General features: G+C 43.3%; 4 protein-coding genes across 5 annotated transcripts; 2 read left to right on the plus strand and 2 right to left on the minus strand.

Annotated features, from left to right (window-relative positions):
* The first annotated feature begins 5,634 nt into the window (after positions 1-5,634).
* LOC121183122 (nuclear receptor 2C2-associated protein) lies at positions 5,635-7,520 on the plus strand. Its single transcript, XM_041040003.1, has 5 exons — positions 5,635-5,719; positions 5,925-6,015; positions 6,467-6,572; positions 6,720-6,787; positions 7,197-7,520. The coding sequence occupies exons 1-5, from the start codon at positions 5,682-5,684 to the stop codon at positions 7,317-7,319; spliced, it is 426 nt and encodes a 141-aa protein (XP_040895937.1). The 5' UTR covers positions 5,635-5,681; the 3' UTR covers positions 7,320-7,520.
* A 120-nt stretch (positions 7,521-7,640) lies between these two features.
* Positions 7,641-9,822, minus strand: rfxank (regulatory factor X-associated ankyrin-containing protein). The gene is made up of 9 exons (XM_041040002.1): positions 9,594-9,822; positions 9,383-9,487; positions 9,103-9,204; positions 8,917-8,982; positions 8,708-8,808; positions 8,446-8,571; positions 8,226-8,292; positions 8,067-8,147; positions 7,641-7,969 (listed from the first exon to the last, which is right to left on the minus strand). Exons 2-9 carry the CDS (start codon positions 9,480-9,482, stop codon positions 7,908-7,910), a joined length of 705 nt encoding a protein of 234 aa, XP_040895936.1. The 5' UTR covers positions 9,483-9,487; positions 9,594-9,822; the 3' UTR covers positions 7,641-7,907.
* Positions 9,823-9,834: 12 nt separating this feature from the next.
* Positions 9,835-14,082, plus strand: borcs8 (BLOC-1 related complex subunit 8). Of its 2 annotated transcripts, XM_041040004.1 has the most exons (6): positions 9,835-10,018; positions 10,248-10,360; positions 10,745-10,809; positions 10,895-11,002; positions 11,727-11,818; positions 13,311-14,082. In XM_041040004.1, the coding sequence occupies exons 1-5, from the start codon at positions 9,982-9,984 to the stop codon at positions 11,794-11,796; spliced, it is 393 nt and encodes a 130-aa protein (XP_040895938.1). In that variant the 5' UTR covers positions 9,835-9,981; the 3' UTR covers positions 11,797-11,818; positions 13,311-14,082. The 2 variants fall into 2 exon arrangements, with proteins under 2 accessions (XP_040895938.1, XP_040895939.1); XM_041040005.1 differs by lacking the exon at positions 11,727-11,818.
* Positions 11,974-15,493, minus strand: tmem221 (transmembrane protein 221). The gene is made up of 3 exons (XM_041040000.1): positions 15,192-15,493; positions 13,902-13,987; positions 11,974-13,019 (listed from the first exon to the last, which is right to left on the minus strand). The coding sequence occupies exons 1-3, from the start codon at positions 15,491-15,493 to the stop codon at positions 12,478-12,480; spliced, it is 930 nt and encodes a 309-aa protein (XP_040895934.1). The 3' UTR covers positions 11,974-12,477.
* Between the last annotated feature and the right edge of the window lie 686 nt (positions 15,494-16,179).

Raw genomic sequence — 16,179 nt, forward strand, 5'->3', positions numbered from 1 at the left:
CAACTTCTACAGATTTAAACCTGGCAGCAGCCTTCACACGGTTACTGTGAAGCCGCGAGCCTACATTTCTCCATTCATCACTCACTCTCTCTCCTTTTCTCAGTTTCCATTTAGTGATATCTTTTTTGTACCGTTTCCATCCACAGAGCCGAATACGGAGAAAATTGTTTCAGGCAGAAACTGAGTGAATTATTAAAGGCACATGCTGAGGGATATTGCTTGGGTGTGTTCATTTCTGTTGCATTCTCTCAATGGGTACAAGCCGAGTTTGAGTCTGATTCGGTCTCTCGTGGTGGTGAGGCCGGATTATTTCACGCCAAACCACTGCGAGATGCAGCAGGTAAGTGAAGTTCTGTACTTCTGCTTCATCTGAAAACCTAGCATTTAGGAAATCAAACACCGTGGCCCCCATACCAGCCTTCAACGATCCAGTCTGACACGGAAAACAACTACCCACAAATGGTGCTGAGTGATCTCTGACAACGTAGTGCATGGCCTCCGCTTACCTTGACAGAACAGGGAGGAGGAGAGTCTGTGAAGTACCGCTCTGATGCTCGGCTGCTTGTGTTCACAAGGTGTGTTGCTGTGAATAGAGTGAGACAAAGAGATTAAGAGGATGGAAGGTGGGGGTCATGCATGCAGCTGGGCTAGCCCTCTGGAATACAGAGTGTGAGGATTAGTTCTCCTCATTGTCTAAACAGCTTGGAAAGTATCTCTACGCCTAACGCCATCGCCGTGTAACTGGTGCGTAACTGCAAAATCCACCAGCAACTTCTAAAAACAACAACTTCAGATCTCAGACTTTAACCTGAACCTGAACACTCAAGTGGAATTCCCTGAACCATGTGATCCCCTGCTCTTCCTCACGACAAATCCCCATGACCTCTCCATGAAACGATGCGCTCTAGCTTTTTTTTCTCCACACCGCGGTCTCCTACGAGCGACTTCTTATGCTCACATCATTCCTGCCGGCCCCATTTCCTCGCTCGGATATCAGTGGCCGAGCGTGCGGTTGTGGTAGTGAGGCTGCGGGCTGAGAGGGGTGAGCGAGGCATGTCCTGTGGGCCTCCAACCACATCATGAGCAAGCAGGGATTCTGACTGCTGAAGCATGAAGTAAAAGCAGCCACAGTTCATAAATCCTGCCCGTCGCAGCGCTGCACAGTCGGGTTTGCAAAGCCTGGAGGAACAAAAGCTGTGCACTCCTTCCATGCTGTGTTTAGTACGGTAGTATACATACACCTGTGTGTTATAGCCTGTTGTCTTCAGGTAACAGAGATATTATGCTGCTATACCATGAATAGGTAAACACCCTGAATGATTTTAATCAATATTTGAAACTCCTGATCTATGTTTGCTTATCACCATGCATTGTTTGTGTCCACAAATAGAAAATTACAGCATCTCCTCTCTATAATTCTTCCAGCAGTCTGGTGTCCAACCTCTTGCACACAACACTAAGTAATCCCACCGTTCCATTATGCTCTGGCCATCCATCAATCTCACAGTAATTTAAAGCTGCGAGAGCATGCATGTCCACCTTTACACTGCCTGAAATCATAACAGAAGACACAGAGGAAAGTGAGCTCGCACACTGTTCGCACACAAACACAGCCACAGACAGAGAATCAAATCCAGCGCTCCCTCATTGTGAGTGAATAAATTACAAGCGATTGTGCTTCGTAATGAATGCGGCGGAGCATATTGTGCAAATGCTCTGCTTTTTAATGATTTAATTAGAGAACCTCACTCAAACTGGAGCAGAACATTTCGACGGAGAGATGAATGAGGAACTGTGCCAGACAACGGCGCCGTGGCTGAAGATCCTGTGTTTACACGCTGCGGCAAGTCGACAGATGTGCCTCACGTTTCTGCCCATTTCCTGCTTTATTAAAATGAGTTAGTCCCTAAAGAATGCCAAATGCTGTCTTCCTAAACCAAATGATTTACGACCACTAAACAGCATCATGTTATTCTAATTTCTGACATGCTCTACCCAGTTTACGAAGGATGGCGTCTGTGGCTTGAGGCAGCTGAGCTTGTGTTAAACCATTAACCACAGCTAAACCATTAACCACAGCTACCCAGCTACTGATCCACAACCACCACGACAAACTGAACAGGTACTTTGAGGGAAGTTCCAGATGTGTTTTGTTCAACCTCAACATCCCACACCAGCTGAGTTTCAACTTGCCAGACGGACTTCCCCTTAATCAAACTAAAGTACAAAAAAAAAAAAAAAGTTCAGTAAAGTCAGGACAGTCAGTTTGTTATGTAGACCAGGAGGGCACAGCTCGACGCGCTGTGGTGCAGTCCCAGCCCGAATGCTGTGTCCCTCGGCCGACAGCAGCATTAATCACCCGACTCATTAAGACAATCTGCACGAGTGCCCACAGCTCATAAACTCTGGAATAGACCACAGTGACTGTTTTACCTCCAGAAGCATCTGCTTATTTACCTCTCAATAGAGTCAACCCACCCATACACGCATTTCACACTATGACTGTTCATTTCTATCAGCTTTATTCATATGCTTAGTTGAAGTTTCTTACCCACAAATCCTTCAAAATTATGTCTAGTCCCACCTGCTGGCAAAATATGGCACGCTGCTGCACCAGTTACTAAGTCACTGAATGAAACTGAGATTTTAATAGTTTGCTTTTACTATCGAATCGTGTGAAAATGACAGATGCTGCTTTTCTTCAGGGATCTACGAACAATAAAAGAATATCTTAATTTTCAATAACCTTGGTCACAAGGGAGTTGCACTGAAACGGCAAACAAGGGAAATAAGGGAACGAAATTGATTTTTAAACACTGATTCTTTTCTCTCAAGAAGAACAAACTATGATAATGAATTAAAAAAAAATATGTCTGTCACGAGTTACCCTGATTCTGCTGCCAAAGCTGGAGAAGCCTGCTGGAGGTAAACTGCACACACTCTAGCCTAAATGCTTATCATCATTTCCAGTAAGTACAAGAAAAAAAAAATGCATAAGAGTTTGTCAGTGCTGAGCTAAGGAAGCTCACACACGAGAAAACAGCTCACACAATAATATGCTCCAAGGTCCCAACTTGAATAGACAGGCTTTTCTAATGCCTCGCTCCGCTCCATCATCCAGGCACAGTGGGCGTACTTTTTACTGAAACAATATTTAATGGTCACATTAAGGCTGTGAAAGGATTTGCTGCTCACATGCGCGGCCTCATGTTCCCCCAAGGCTGCATTTAAGGGAAAACTGTAAGTGCAATCTAATGCCATGATCACTAATGGGAAGGAATTTCAACAACTATACAACATCAGGTTTTGTTGATAACTAATGAATAGGTAGAAGGCAGGTAAATAGGTTCAATGCAAATGCTTTTTTTTTTTTAAATCTCTGTGTCCAAGTCAACAGAAACCTCTAAAAATATAAAAGTCATTCTCTCAAAGTGTTGAATGGACAGGAGTCAGACTTTTACATACTTGGATCCGATAGTCGGCAGGTCACATGGGCAGCCTAAGTTACCATGGTGATACGCACAGCGTGAAAAGTGAGTCACTGCGGTGAGACCCAAAACCCAGCTGGGGTTAAGCCCAAAGTTAGTTTGCTAACCACTAATCCTGCCTCATGGGACATAACCCAGAAACAGAGGTGACAAAAAGAGCAACAGCAGCCGCTGTGGTGAGAGAGTGACAAAGACGGCTGAGGGAACATGAGGATTTAAGCTGTATCAGTGACAGAGGTGAAGATAATCCTCTAACAAGCTCAGTGAGCAAGAAAGGCCAGATATGTTTCATTGTGGGAAGAGCTGACCATGAGATGGTAGAACGGAGATGCTCACAAAATCTGCTTTTCCACCAGACAACTGAACTTACGAAGATAAGCAGTCAAAACATTAGCGTCAAGAATAAAAGTGCCCCCTTTTTAGCCCACCGTGACACAGTCGTGAGCCCAAATTAAAGGAATATTATAACATTTTGGGAAACATGCTTACGGGCATTAGATGAATTAGATGAAAAGATTACTATCACTCTGAAGTCTGCACAGTAAACATGAATTTAGAGCCAGCAGCCGGTTTGCTTATCTTAGCATAAAGACCGGAAACACAGGGGAAACAGCTAGCCTAGCTCTGTCAAAGTCTAAATCTCACACGTTATATCTAGTCTGTTTGATCCGGACAGACAAAATGTCAAGCTGTCCTTTTACAGGCGGTCATGGGTTGGCCTGTTTCTTGGCTGGATGCAGTGACTTCCTGGCCTCGCATTCTCTCACAATTTTCTTTAATGGGCACAAAAAAAAGAGCCCGTGTGGGTTTTTAGCATGATTGCACATGTGGGGCCTCTCTTGCAGTCCACCTTGGCTTTATTAGCAGCCCACATGGGCAACATTTTACAGGCCCCAATGCCAGCTCATCATTCAGCCATGTGAGGCCCACATGGGCATGTTGGCCAGGTAATCCGACATGGCCACGAGCCAGAAAATTAGCTTTGACAGGTAAATAGATGAGCGCCTGGCAAATTAATTGCTGAGCCAGCACTTCTGATTAACAACTCTACAAAACCTCCACAGATATACAGTATGTCACGGTCATTCACAGATATGGGAGGGTAAAAATATTTCAGCAGCTTTAAATCACAATTTATACTCAATCTCAAATACCTGACAAGGGACTGCAAAGCCTGCAGTATGAGCCAATGCCGTAATATAAGGGCAAGGCTCACAAAGCCGGTAGTAGTGTGTATGTGTGAGCATGGTGCTGGTTGTGGAAGGCGGTAAGGTGTGTGTGTGCGTGTGTGTGTCTCTACCCTCCCCAGCCCCCCCCCCCCCCGGCCCAATTTTCACGGAGGCTGGGTTTCATCAGGTTTTGTATTTCAGACCTATTGATTATCTGCAGTGAGGGGGCACTGTGACAAAACCTCAGCAGGAGTCCTCCATCTGTAATGAGCCATGTGCCAAATACAGCCTCCCTCCTTCACTCACTCACTCACTCACTCACTCACTCACACACACACACACACACACACACACACACACACACACACACACACATTCTCTGCTGTGTTATTGCTTCCCAGGTTATGAAAGAGAGCTATAGGAATATGCTCTCTAATAAAAGCAGTGAAGCTGATGCCGGCACTGGTTTCCTTTATAGGATGATCCGATCTGCTGTGAATCAATAAAAACATTCTCAGCCCAGAGCAGTTTCATCTAAACACGCATGTAACACCTTGGGCTTGTTTAGCCTCCGTTATTCTGTGGGCTATGTGTTTCATTTGAAGGTTGCAATCTGGTTAGCTGACTGATTCACCTTCAGTGAGGCCCGGTCTCTGTAGTCCCCTCTCCCATCGATTCTCATCTCCCTGACCTTTGATTCTCCCGCAGCCGTGAGCGCGACCTGCAGGTGCAAACACAGAAACGGAGAGCGGCACGTAAAGCACCTTAACATCCACACGACTGGGCACACGGATTAAAAAGCGTTACATTTACCATTTTATGCTCTCGGTTATTAACTTCGAGTCGTCGGGACCTTAGTTAAAGATGGAAAAGCTCATACCTTTGCTTTCCATGGTGCCTGACTTCCATCTAGTGGCGGGAAGGATAACAGCTGCCGGTGGACGGCAGTGTCGTAAAAAAAAAAAAAACCCACACACCTCGTGGCCGCGTCGCTTGACGGCAAATTGAAATTTAAATAGTCGACATGGCTTCCTCGGTGATCTGCAGAGAAACACAGAGCAGGTATACAACAAATGTCATTAAATCAAGTTTACTCATAAAAACAAACATCTTACGGACCTCAGCGTCATGTCTGCCATTAGTTCACGACAAAACCCCGCTCGTAAATGTCGCATGCTGTGCTTTAAACCAGCTTCTTGTTTGCTAGCAGACGTTTAAACCAACAACTGAGATATATATATATATTTTTTTACTCTTATAATTTAAGGGTGAGTTCGGTGCTAAACAGGGACGTGAAGCAGTATGGAAAGAAGTACATGTTTGACTGCAATGAAGAGACATGCTGGAACTCAGACCAGGTAAAAGTACAGCTGTGTCCCACTCCCATGCTACACACAGTGCCTCCTGTTTGTTGTATGAAATCAGTATACTTCATTGTTTGATACTAAACTGAAACGTTATAGTGCCACAAACTTATCAAAGGAACGTTTTTTTTCTGTTCTCGCCTCCATGTACAATTTGTGTTATTTTAAGCAGCTGTGAGCCATTTCCTCTTTCTTGCTCTGTGGGGGAATGGTGTACAGGGCACTCAAAAATAAAACATGTATTAGTATGCATAGTGCCTGTTATGAGTGCATTTTATTTTGTCACTTTTTCAGTGCTTTCACGCTACTTACTCAAAAACCTGTTTACCTTTTCTATGTAATAAGGAACAGAGCTAGTCAACATGCTCACAGACTTCTCACAGGCACCTGGATGTTACACCGCTCATGTCACAGTGGTTCATTATCAGTATTATATCTTTTGTAGGGTGAATGTCAGTGGGTGTGTCTGGAGTTCCCCCAGTCTGTCAGGGTGTCAGAGGTAAAGGTCCAGTTCCAGGGAGGCTTCTCAGCTAAAACATGCAAACTAGAAGGTAAAACCCAGAGATGACACTTTCTATTTTTAAGCCCCATCACAGATGGTGTCCTGATGTGGCCATTCACCTTTTCCTTTATTTACTGTTTACTATTGCAGGCGTGACAGGATAAGGTAAATTATTTTCCACATGTGCTTTCTGCAGGTTGCTCAAAAGACGGAGACTTTACAGCTATCAGCCATTTTTACCCAGAAGACAACAACTCGCTTCAGATATCCTTCATCTTACTATACAGCTTTTGTCAGGGGATATTAAATAGGAGGGTACAATATGAAAAGCTGTTCTGTATATTTTCTACTGAATACCGCTACTGCATTATTCATCATTTTAGTTAAATAATTTTTAGGCTGAACAAAACTACTGCCTCAGATAAAATGTCAGTATTCCATCACAGATTTTTAAAAACAGTTAATATTATACTAAATGATATTCTGCTTTAATACAGTCAAAATTTTGTCTGTCAGTCTACACCAGGGTTAGTGCAGCAGCTCAGGCTGTACCTGTCACTCTAGGAACACACTGTGCTTCCTGTTGCTGTTTTAGATTTCATAATAAGTATGTGACAATATTTTCCTGGACATGCTTTTCATGCTTATCTTTTTTCCTTAACTCCACACCCACAGCTTTCCCATACAGGAGGCCCCTGCAGTGGACAAAGTTAAAATAACGTTTGAGAATAGTGCCGACTTTTTTGGGAGAATAACTGTTTATTCCTTGGACATCCTGGGGGAAAAAGCCTCATGACCATTTTTTAAAATCCTCTCATGAGAGAGGAAGTGACCTTCGAGTAAAGTACAGGACACAGGACTGTGTGGTGGCACTTTGGGAAACATGTCATCTGCAGTGCCACCTCCTCAGCTGATGTAAATGTGGCCTTTTTTGGTGTGGACACTTTCAGGGATCTGTCATGCAGTCTCTCTACACCATTCAGTGACAGGAGGCTTGGCATGGTGTCTGAATCAGAGTTTTAATTGCAGTGGGTCTGTTGTGATGATAAGAGCACTTGTAATCTGTTTCTATATTGTGCCTTTGAGTTGAAGCAGTATTCCAGTGGAACAAACAGTATAAAAATACATTTTTATTAAAATGTTTTTACAGTCTTTTTTTTTTTGCTGTCCTCCAGCCAAACAAAATAATTCTGTGTACAGGGAAATGCACACAGATGGAATAAACAGTTTACTCAGCATAAATGTCTCTGCATATGTGTTGATCTGTTACAACAACTTGTAACTGTGACACATGAGTTCTTAAGTCTTCTGACCACCAATGGTAAGTTAATGTAAATGTGAGATCAACTGTGTCAGACTGTCACTTATGTTTATTTAACTAGTGTCATGTTGTTGTTGCTGTTGGCTTATACAGCTTCAGAATATGGTCTTCCAACACTTTCTGAACTAGAAAACAAAAGAAATGAAAATGTTAGTTTGCTGCAGCTGCTGTAACTTCTTATAAAAATGAAACTGTATTTGTCAGATTTAAGACAATACATACTCTTTTTGTGTCCAAGGGCAACAGCTAAGGCCATTGGGCTGTACCCAGAGTCAGACTCAATGGTCATGTCTGCTCCTTTGGCTGGAAGAGAGTACAATTTCTAAAGCATTCAAACAGAACTTGCTAGAATTTATCATGACTTAAAGACATGCAGCGTACCCAAGAGTGCCTCTACACATTTGATGTGGTTCCCTCGAACAGCATAAAGAAGAGGAGTTCCGCCATTCTGATATTAAAACACAAGACTGTTCATTAAACCTCAATGTTACTGTAAATAGACTTTGTTTAAGCTATCTTAATAACATGTGTTGGCTTGCCATTAATAATAGATCGTTTGTATTTGTGATGATGTGTGACATAAGGAAAGTCGTAACTGTACCCAGTCATAAGTGTTAATGTCTACTCCATGTCTGAGAAGAGACTCGACAATGTCCACATAACCTCCAGAGCTGGCCAGGGTCAGGGCACTCTCACGCTCCCTTGCGACTGTTTTGGGGTCTGCTCCCTAAAATATAATATAAATATAAGATAAAATATAACTATGTTATATCATATAAATTCCACAAACATTAACAAGACGGTGCATTTAGTCTTAATGACGTGTACACATTTTTTTTGGTCAGCAGTTGCTCACTTCTAACCTTTTCCAAGAGAAAATCCACTACTGCTTTCTCTCCAAACGCTGCTGCCCACATAAGAGGCGTAAAGCCCCGTTCATCCTGTTTGCTGAGCAGTGAACTGTCTGCAAAATGAAACAGATCACAGCCCCAACAGAAAGAATTTTACATCATTTAATACTGGTGAAAATGTGCATTGTGTCACACTGCTTGGTAAATGGCAGAATCCTCACCTTTACTCAGGTGCGCAGCCACTTGCGAAACCTCGCCTTGAGCTGCCAGCTGGTGTATGGACAGAGCTGATGGAGATAAAGCCTTAGTAACTTCGTGTGGTCAAGACAATGAAATTGCCATGATTGTTTGTCTAACACACAATTATCTTAACCCTTTGCCATCGGGGCATCTTTGCCGGGACTTACAGTCTAACGTTGCCGGGCGCACTGTAACCTCATTCCCACGCTGTTTGTTGGTCAGAGTGGTGGAGTGTTTGAACAGACCATCGTCATCCACATCCATGCTCTCTGGAGTCACCAGCCCAATCAGATCAACCACAGCCATGTCAGAGGAAGCGAGACATTCACTGTTTAATTGATTATTTTAAAAAAATCACGTTACACTGATACATATGCCATATATCGAGAGAGTGGTAACAGATGGGAAACATATATTAAAAGACATAAACACAGATGGCACAAATACCATTGGTCCTCTCCTCTCCAGACTCGCAGGTACGTGCATTAGCGTTTGTTGGCTGAATATTTTGGCCATCAGCAACCTCATCATCACCGCTGGCCTCCATGATCACTGCAATAAAAACAAAACATGAACGACTGAATGCCGCGGTGCTGCCACCAAGAAAAAAAAGTAGCCGAAAAATGTGTTTGTAAAGCAAATTACATTGTCCACTCACCACATCCAGCCTCACGGTCTAATTTGCGCTAACTTCCTTTGGAGGGGGAAAAACTGAAAGTAAATTATTTTCAAATCACACGGCGGATCGAAGTGTGCCCACAGTACTTTACTTATCGCCCAGTTGATTTGCAATTTAAAGAATCAACTGCTTTAACAAACGGGATGAAAACACGTTTGAATCACCTCGTGTAACGAACCACAGCGTTAGTCACTCTTTGAGAGGAAGAACTGTTTTTTTTTCTTTCTCCATGTTCGACATTTCTGTCCGGAATAATTGTCATGTGGCACATGACAACAAAAACACGGAAGAAGCAGGAATCAGCTGACACTCAAACTGGCTGCACTGGGTCGCTGTGGGTTTCTCACTGTAACAACCAACCTGCATTATGGAGGACCAGGAGATGCAGCTGAAAGTTAGACGAGGTAAATATAAGCCAAATGAAATCAGCATTTCACTCACCGCATCGTTAGCCCGGCAGCTAAGCTAGTAGCAGTTAGCTCGCCGTAGCCGCTAAGCTAGCGCGGTGCTACCAGCCCTGCGTTTAGCTGTCCCAGCGGCATTTGTCCGTGTCGCCTGCTGTTGGACGTTTCCGTCCGTCGTTTCTAACACGGGCCGTATATTCTGTGTCTGTACTTCTTTGTCAATCTGCAGTGACTGACAAATTCACGGAGAGCATGTACGTCCTGGCTAACGAGCCGTCGGTGGCTCTCTACAGACTGCAGGAGCACGTCAGGAGGTCGCTGCCTGAACTGGTGCAGCACAAGGTATTTAAGACTGTGTCGTCCCGGTGCAGACAAAACCGAAATGTAGCCGAAAGCTGGTACGTTAAAGGGAAAATCCGCCTTAAACCAGAATTTATTTTGTTTTATTGTCAGCTTTCCGTGATCTGTAGATCAAAAGACCAAGGCTAATTAGTGTGGTCTCACTTTGTATTCACACTATGATTATGTGAATCCCCTTAAAGCCTGCTGACCCACTGAGGAGGGCGATAATACAAAATAATTCTAATTTAGCCTGTATTTTCTCTGACTCTCCTTTAAAATCCTTTGTGTTCGATGATGAAATTGTCATCTAGCAATCTACAAAAAGCAGGCATCACAACAGTAGACCTGGAAACCGAGTTTTACTTTCTGTCACTTCCCACATAGACAGATATGCAGAGCTGGGAGGAGCAGAGCCAAGGAGCTATCTACACTGTTGAGTATGCATGCAGGTAAGAAGGTGCACGTATTTCCAGAATCCCAGTGGCCCACTCTTACAGACTGTTAACAGTTTCATTGATCTTCTGGTTTTTGCAGTGCAGTGAAGAGCATGACGAACAGCAGCGTGTATTTCAAAAACATTGACGGTCTCCTCCGTCAAGCCATCAGCATGAAGGAACAGATCAGCAACTCTCAAGGACGCAGGTAGGAGGCAGCAGTGAACATGCTCACTGAGACATGGTGGTGTCCAGAATGTAGGGCTGGGCAATTTGACATTGTTTAAGATTAGAATGATATTACACTAACATATCCATATCAAGCATAGTTGATCACTGTTTTGGGGTTTGTTTGTTTTTTCCTAGTTTCATGTTAAAGTTGTTCAGTTAGGAGCATCACTGTTCTCTGGGCCTTTTCACTTTGCTGTGCCTTGTTGGACCTGATGCCTCTTTCAAAATAGGTCTGCTGATAAAATGCACCTAAAAAGCAACAAACTGCAAATTTACATGAACACTGACATCAAAGTTAGTTCTCCGTGGCTGTTAGCTAACTTAGCTAACTGTATCTCCATTTTTTAAATGATGAAACATGTATGTAAATGCAGTGGCTGTGGGTATAAGATATTCGAAAGCTCGATTTCATGACAGCAATAATGATACATACCTCTGCAGAAAATGCCTTTACATCTCAAGTGTCATTATGATATAAGGATGTTTCTCACTTAGCCATATACTCAGAGCACCCCTCATATCCAGGGGGTCGTCCTCATGCTTTTACATTTTCCGTGGCTCAGTGTCTGGACTTTTATCCTGTTTGTATCATACCCCTACCATCATGCCTTTGTTCATGTATAACCTTTGATTCTGTTTGCTGCCTCAGTTAATATTTTGGGTCATCAGTTTGTTTGTTTCCCACTGACACTTGCATGCAGCCTACATGATGTGACCTCTGCTCCTAGTCCCCTTGTCTCTGCACCGCATGCCCCATCCACTTCCTCATGACCTCTGAACAGAGGTGTCTAAGGTTAGTAGTTCCTACAGACTTGACAAAATCACACTTTGGCCTCTGTTAAGACATCTTTAGGCAGCCAGCCAGTCAGGAATGAGTGAAATGTGCAGTTGAATGACCCTTTAAGATTTTGTGAACATTCTTTTAATGTCTCATTTAAGTGACCACAATCACTCTGCTTTTAAAATGAATTATATTTTCTAGAATTAATTTAAAGTTTATATGAAATAATTTTGAACAAAACAAAACACATCTGCACATTGTGCACAAATATTCGGCAGTAAGCTGCCACATACAGTGAAATAAAGTATATACATTACAATGAAAGCTATAGATTTGCCAGATTGATACTTGGGCGACATTGGTGTGTATAACGAGATTTAAATCAAGTTCATTGATACAAAACACTACAAATTATACAAAATATGCTCAATATGTTTTCATCAAATTAAAAATTCTTTATAATCCCAACAGGAGAAATCAATTGATAAATGTGTACACTGGAGTATGTTTTTTCAATCTCAGTCCGCTGTTGTCTTTCATCAGTCAGGATAAACATGCTGAGTGGAAAATAATGCAAACTGACAGTTACGTCTGTTTGAGATGACGCTTGTGTTAGCAGCCCTCTTTTGACACACATAAAAGTCACCAGTGTCTTAAACCGCAAGCTCATGTCACACAAGAGTAGAGTCTTTCGCCGAAATCCCTGACTTGCGTGCAAGGACACTCCTCATCTCGTTGTTGACCCCATTCCAGGGTTTAGCCTGGGCCTGCAGTAAACCTGATTCAGTAGACAGGGTCCTGTGCATTCGGGGACAGCTGCCACCAGTGCTGTAGCCGTCTTTATCACTTGCGTGGCCCTGTGAACCCCCCGTGGGGGAGTACTGTGGTTGCTGGTACTGTTCTCGCTGTCTCGGGTTGCTGCATTGAGGGTAGGATATCTGATGTTGAAGGTGAGACTGGCTGCGGTGCATGCGTGGCTTGTCCACACCGATTTTTAGCTCACAGGGCCGAGATACAGGCGTGCCGCTGCCTCCGTGGTCGTTATGGTAGAGGGTGTCAAGGTGGTCGCTGTGGTGGTGCTTAGCGCTGTGGGAAGCTTTGACCAGAGAGTGGATTACAACGACGAGCAGGATCAGGATCCCTGAAGACAGGACACAAGCACTGGCAATGCCCGTCTCCACCTCAAATATTAGGAGCATAAAGATGGACATAGCTGCCAAGGAAGAGAAAGAGGAGGGAGAAAAACAGAGAATTTGCATACACAGAAATACCAAATACTTTCCTCTATTATAAGCAAACAATGTTAATCTGTAGTGGGCATTAAAACTGTACTCTAACCAGATTTTGAAAGTTATTTTTCACTTAAATCCTGCCCTCCTCATGTCTTACTAAACAGTGTTTTTTTTTTTTTAGTTTGGAATAAAAAAAAAATGCATTTCATTTTGTTGAAATTTCATATAAAGGCCAATTGTTCTCATCTGAGTTGTCCTATGTTTGTCTGCAGGAAAAGGACCATAGACTCTGGTATGCTAAAGGAAGGGGGAGAAAAGCACAGCCCTGGGATGTGACGTGACTTCCTGAGCCGATGGCGTTGCTTTCTGCAGTCCCTTGCTCTGCTACCTCTTGATTGCAGCTAAAGGAGAAGGGACGACACCTCCTCATCACCATGGAGTAACTGCCTCCAGTGACCCCATAGTACAAGCCGCTCAGTGGAACAGAGCACCACAGCGCTGCCAGGTTCAGCACTAAAAACACTTAAGTCATGGACGCTGCTCAAAGAATGCATTGTTCTCTCGGGCTCACTGGATGGACCAGAAAGAAAACAGCAGTTCTGTTTTTGCCTCTGCTTTTGAAAATCCACTGCAGTGCCACTGTTTTGGACACTAGTTTTCCAGATTTTTTGAGTTTGTTGTTCAAGGCTTAAGACTAAAAAGGTCCCTGCATGCAAATTATAAAACTTAATTACACGTGCACAGGTGCCAAACTCTAACCTGTGTTTCAGTACTTTCATTCCAGATTAGGCAAAATTCTTCAAGAGAGAATTCAGACTCTTAGAAAATAAGAGAATTACATTTTTTCCCTAGTTTGTTTTTACCTGCCAGGTAGACAGAGACCCCCAGGCAGAACAGTCCAATAGCCACATGTCGTACAGCTCTGCTGTCCAAAAGGAACCAGTCTGCCCTGTTGAAATAAATGTCATAGGTTCAGTGTCGTGGCTCAGACGTGTTTGCACTCTAACGCTGCTACTTTAGTTTCTAAATAAACACATAAAGACAGTTTTATGCAACACAGTTTCTGTTTTCTTTTGTTTAGGTTCGTTTCTCCTTCTTTACAACCATGTTCCTTTTTATTTCTCCCATGATAAGTTTGTATATCAGAACTTCAGGTACTAAAACATTTGATTATTGATTATTTTGATCAGTTTAAATGCTAGATGTTTTTTGTATCTCATTATTATGCACATTTTTTGGAATGTCCCCTCTGTCAGCGGGGAGGTCCTGGGGCATGCTGTTGGATTTGTAAACCGACGTGGGAAAGGACCAGCTAGAGGCCGTGCGCTGGGTGCATAATGAGAGGAAGGCCATTGTTTCGATGGGATTCGTAGGGTTTGAGAGGTGGGGGTTGACCAACAACACTGCAGTGGAGGCCTCTGCACTTTGACACAGAAGGGCTTTTATGCTTCTGAGACCATGTTTTCCTTTAATGAAACTTAAAACAGTTAAATTTGTCATCCACGATAAGGCTGCGGCTTTACAGAGAACAATTAAGGAAGGAGGAGAAACGCAGTTACTTTCCACTTACAGCAACTTACACTGACTGTGTGACCAGAAAATAAGAACCCATGAGTTGTTTTTCTCTGCCTTACATTTAAAGTTATGTATTTATGTCAGTTACATCTGTGAAGGAGGGAAAAAAAATATTCATTCAATACCCATACAACAAAAACACAAACTACACGCTCAAAAACGAGTAGCCACTGTGTGTACAGGTAACAACTACTGAATAATTATAAATGCCAAAATGTAAATGCAGTGTCACAGTATAATAAGAGAAGAAGAGTCTCAGACTGGCAGAGTAATGTCCATCAAACAATAATCTCTGTCCACTGTTAACATTAGCCACCATAAGATGTGTTATTTCTTCTTTTAAAACTTTACATTCTTGTTTTAAAGGTGGCCTCCCTGGACGTGAAGCGGTTCTCCTGAGCTCAGCCACAGGTGAGCTTAAGACCTGGAAACGTGACCCGGCCTATCAGAACTGACCGGAACTATAATGTTTGTGCACAGTTTAGGCCAACAGCTTATTAATACGCACATAGGATTCCGCAGTTACAGGTGTTTGCTGACAGGTGGTGGAAGAGCAGCGTAGCGTTAAGGCTACATACCTCTCAGTGTCCTGCTCTCCTCTGCAGACCTCTGTGGAAAAGTAGCTGTGGAGGAGACACACCACCACAGAGCTCAGATTGAGGGTGAGGGACAGAGCGGACAGCACCGTGGAGACCGGCAGCAGGACGGCCCAGACAGGAGCGGGTATGACCGAGGCGGTGGAAGGGGGAGACTCCTTCACCGACGCCTGTTGAGACTGGAGCTGGAAAATCAAAATGACCGATAAAACGGACATGATGGCCGATAAAACCCCCAGTAAAGACAGAACGATTAGAGACCGCTGGCTGTACTTGTTCGTCATGTTTGTCCTAAATCCCCAGCGGTCAGGTTTCTTCACGGAATAAAAAAAAAAAGTCCTCGCTTCAAAAACAAGTCTCCAACGACCCTAAACTCCCCAGAAGTGCACTGGCATTGCGTGTCTCGTATTAAATGTGTTCCCTCCGTCCCTTCAGGATGAACAGTTTACTCCCCAGCATGAGTTTTTGCAGTAGTTTGCCTGTTGTGGCAGAGCGCCCCGCTGCCCCGTCTGAGCATGTGATGTGCTTTAAATCCCCAGATTAAAAAGTTCGCAACAACAATGGACTTTTTCTCTTGGATCCTCAGTAACAATGCGTTGACGCGCTCCTGGGAGAGGCTGAGCTCACTGGCCAAACACAAAACACCGAGGCAGGACAAAGGGTTTTAGAACACATCCATCATCTGTCGTCCCATTATTAACTAATGAAAACGTGCATTTATTTGCACATTTATTTGCACTGCGTTTTTTTTAAAATGTGAGAATCACACAGAAAACATAGCTATTTAAGGGTCTACACTGAATAAATTAAAAACCTGAATTATCCAGAATATATCCTTAGGATTTGAGCGTCCATTTTATATCCTGGTCTGATGACAATAGGCCTGCAGTCGTCTATAAGATTAGCCTACTTCTTATGTCAGTGATACAGACTGGTATCCCTATAAAGTGATTAAAGGATTACTGTAGCT

Source organism: Toxotes jaculatrix, chromosome 6 (genome assembly GCF_017976425.1).
Source record: "Toxotes jaculatrix isolate fToxJac2 chromosome 6, fToxJac2.pri, whole genome shotgun sequence".
Classification (NCBI taxonomy): Eukaryota; Metazoa; Chordata; class Actinopteri; family Toxotidae; genus Toxotes; species Toxotes jaculatrix.

Coding starts and splice junctions, on each gene's coding strand:
- tmem221 (XM_041040000.1), bottom strand. CDS start 15,493: ATGACGAACAAGTACAGCCAGCGGTCTCTAATCGTTCTGTCTTTACTG. Junction 13,988..15,191: donor GGAGAGCAGGACACTGAGAG/GTATGTAGCCTT, acceptor TTATTTCAACAG/GGCAGACTGGTTCCTTTTGG. Junction 13,020..13,901: donor GGTCTCTGTCTACCTGGCAG/GTAAAAACAAAC, acceptor CTTCCTTGGCAG/CTATGTCCATCTTTATGCTC.
- LOC121183122 (XM_041040003.1), top strand. CDS start 5,682: ATGGCTTCCTCGGTGATCTGCAGAGAAACACAGAGCAG. Junction 5,720..5,924: donor TGCAGAGAAACACAGAGCAG/GTATACAACAAA, acceptor TTATAATTTAAG/GGTGAGTTCGGTGCTAAACA. Junction 6,788..7,196: donor AAGACAACAACTCGCTTCAG/ATATCCTTCATC, acceptor CTCCACACCCAC/AGCTTTCCCATACAGGAGGC.
- rfxank (XM_041040002.1), bottom strand. CDS start 9,482: ATGGAGGCCAGCGGTGATGATGAGGTTGCTGATGGCCAAAATATTCAG. Junction 8,293..8,445: donor ACATTAACACTTATGACTGG/GTACAGTTACGA, acceptor TTTTAATATCAG/AATGGCGGAACTCCTCTTCT. Junction 7,970..8,066: donor TGCCCTTGGACACAAAAAGA/GTATGTATTGTC, acceptor TTTGTTTTCTAG/TTCAGAAAGTGTTGGAAGAC.
- borcs8 (XM_041040004.1), top strand. CDS start 9,982: ATGGAGGACCAGGAGATGCAGCTGAAAGTTAGACGAG. Junction 10,361..10,744: donor CTGAACTGGTGCAGCACAAG/GTATTTAAGACT, acceptor CTTCCCACATAG/ACAGATATGCAGAGCTGGGA. Junction 11,003..11,726: donor AGCAACTCTCAAGGACGCAG/GTAGGAGGCAGC, acceptor ACTTGCATGCAG/CCTACATGATGTGACCTCTG.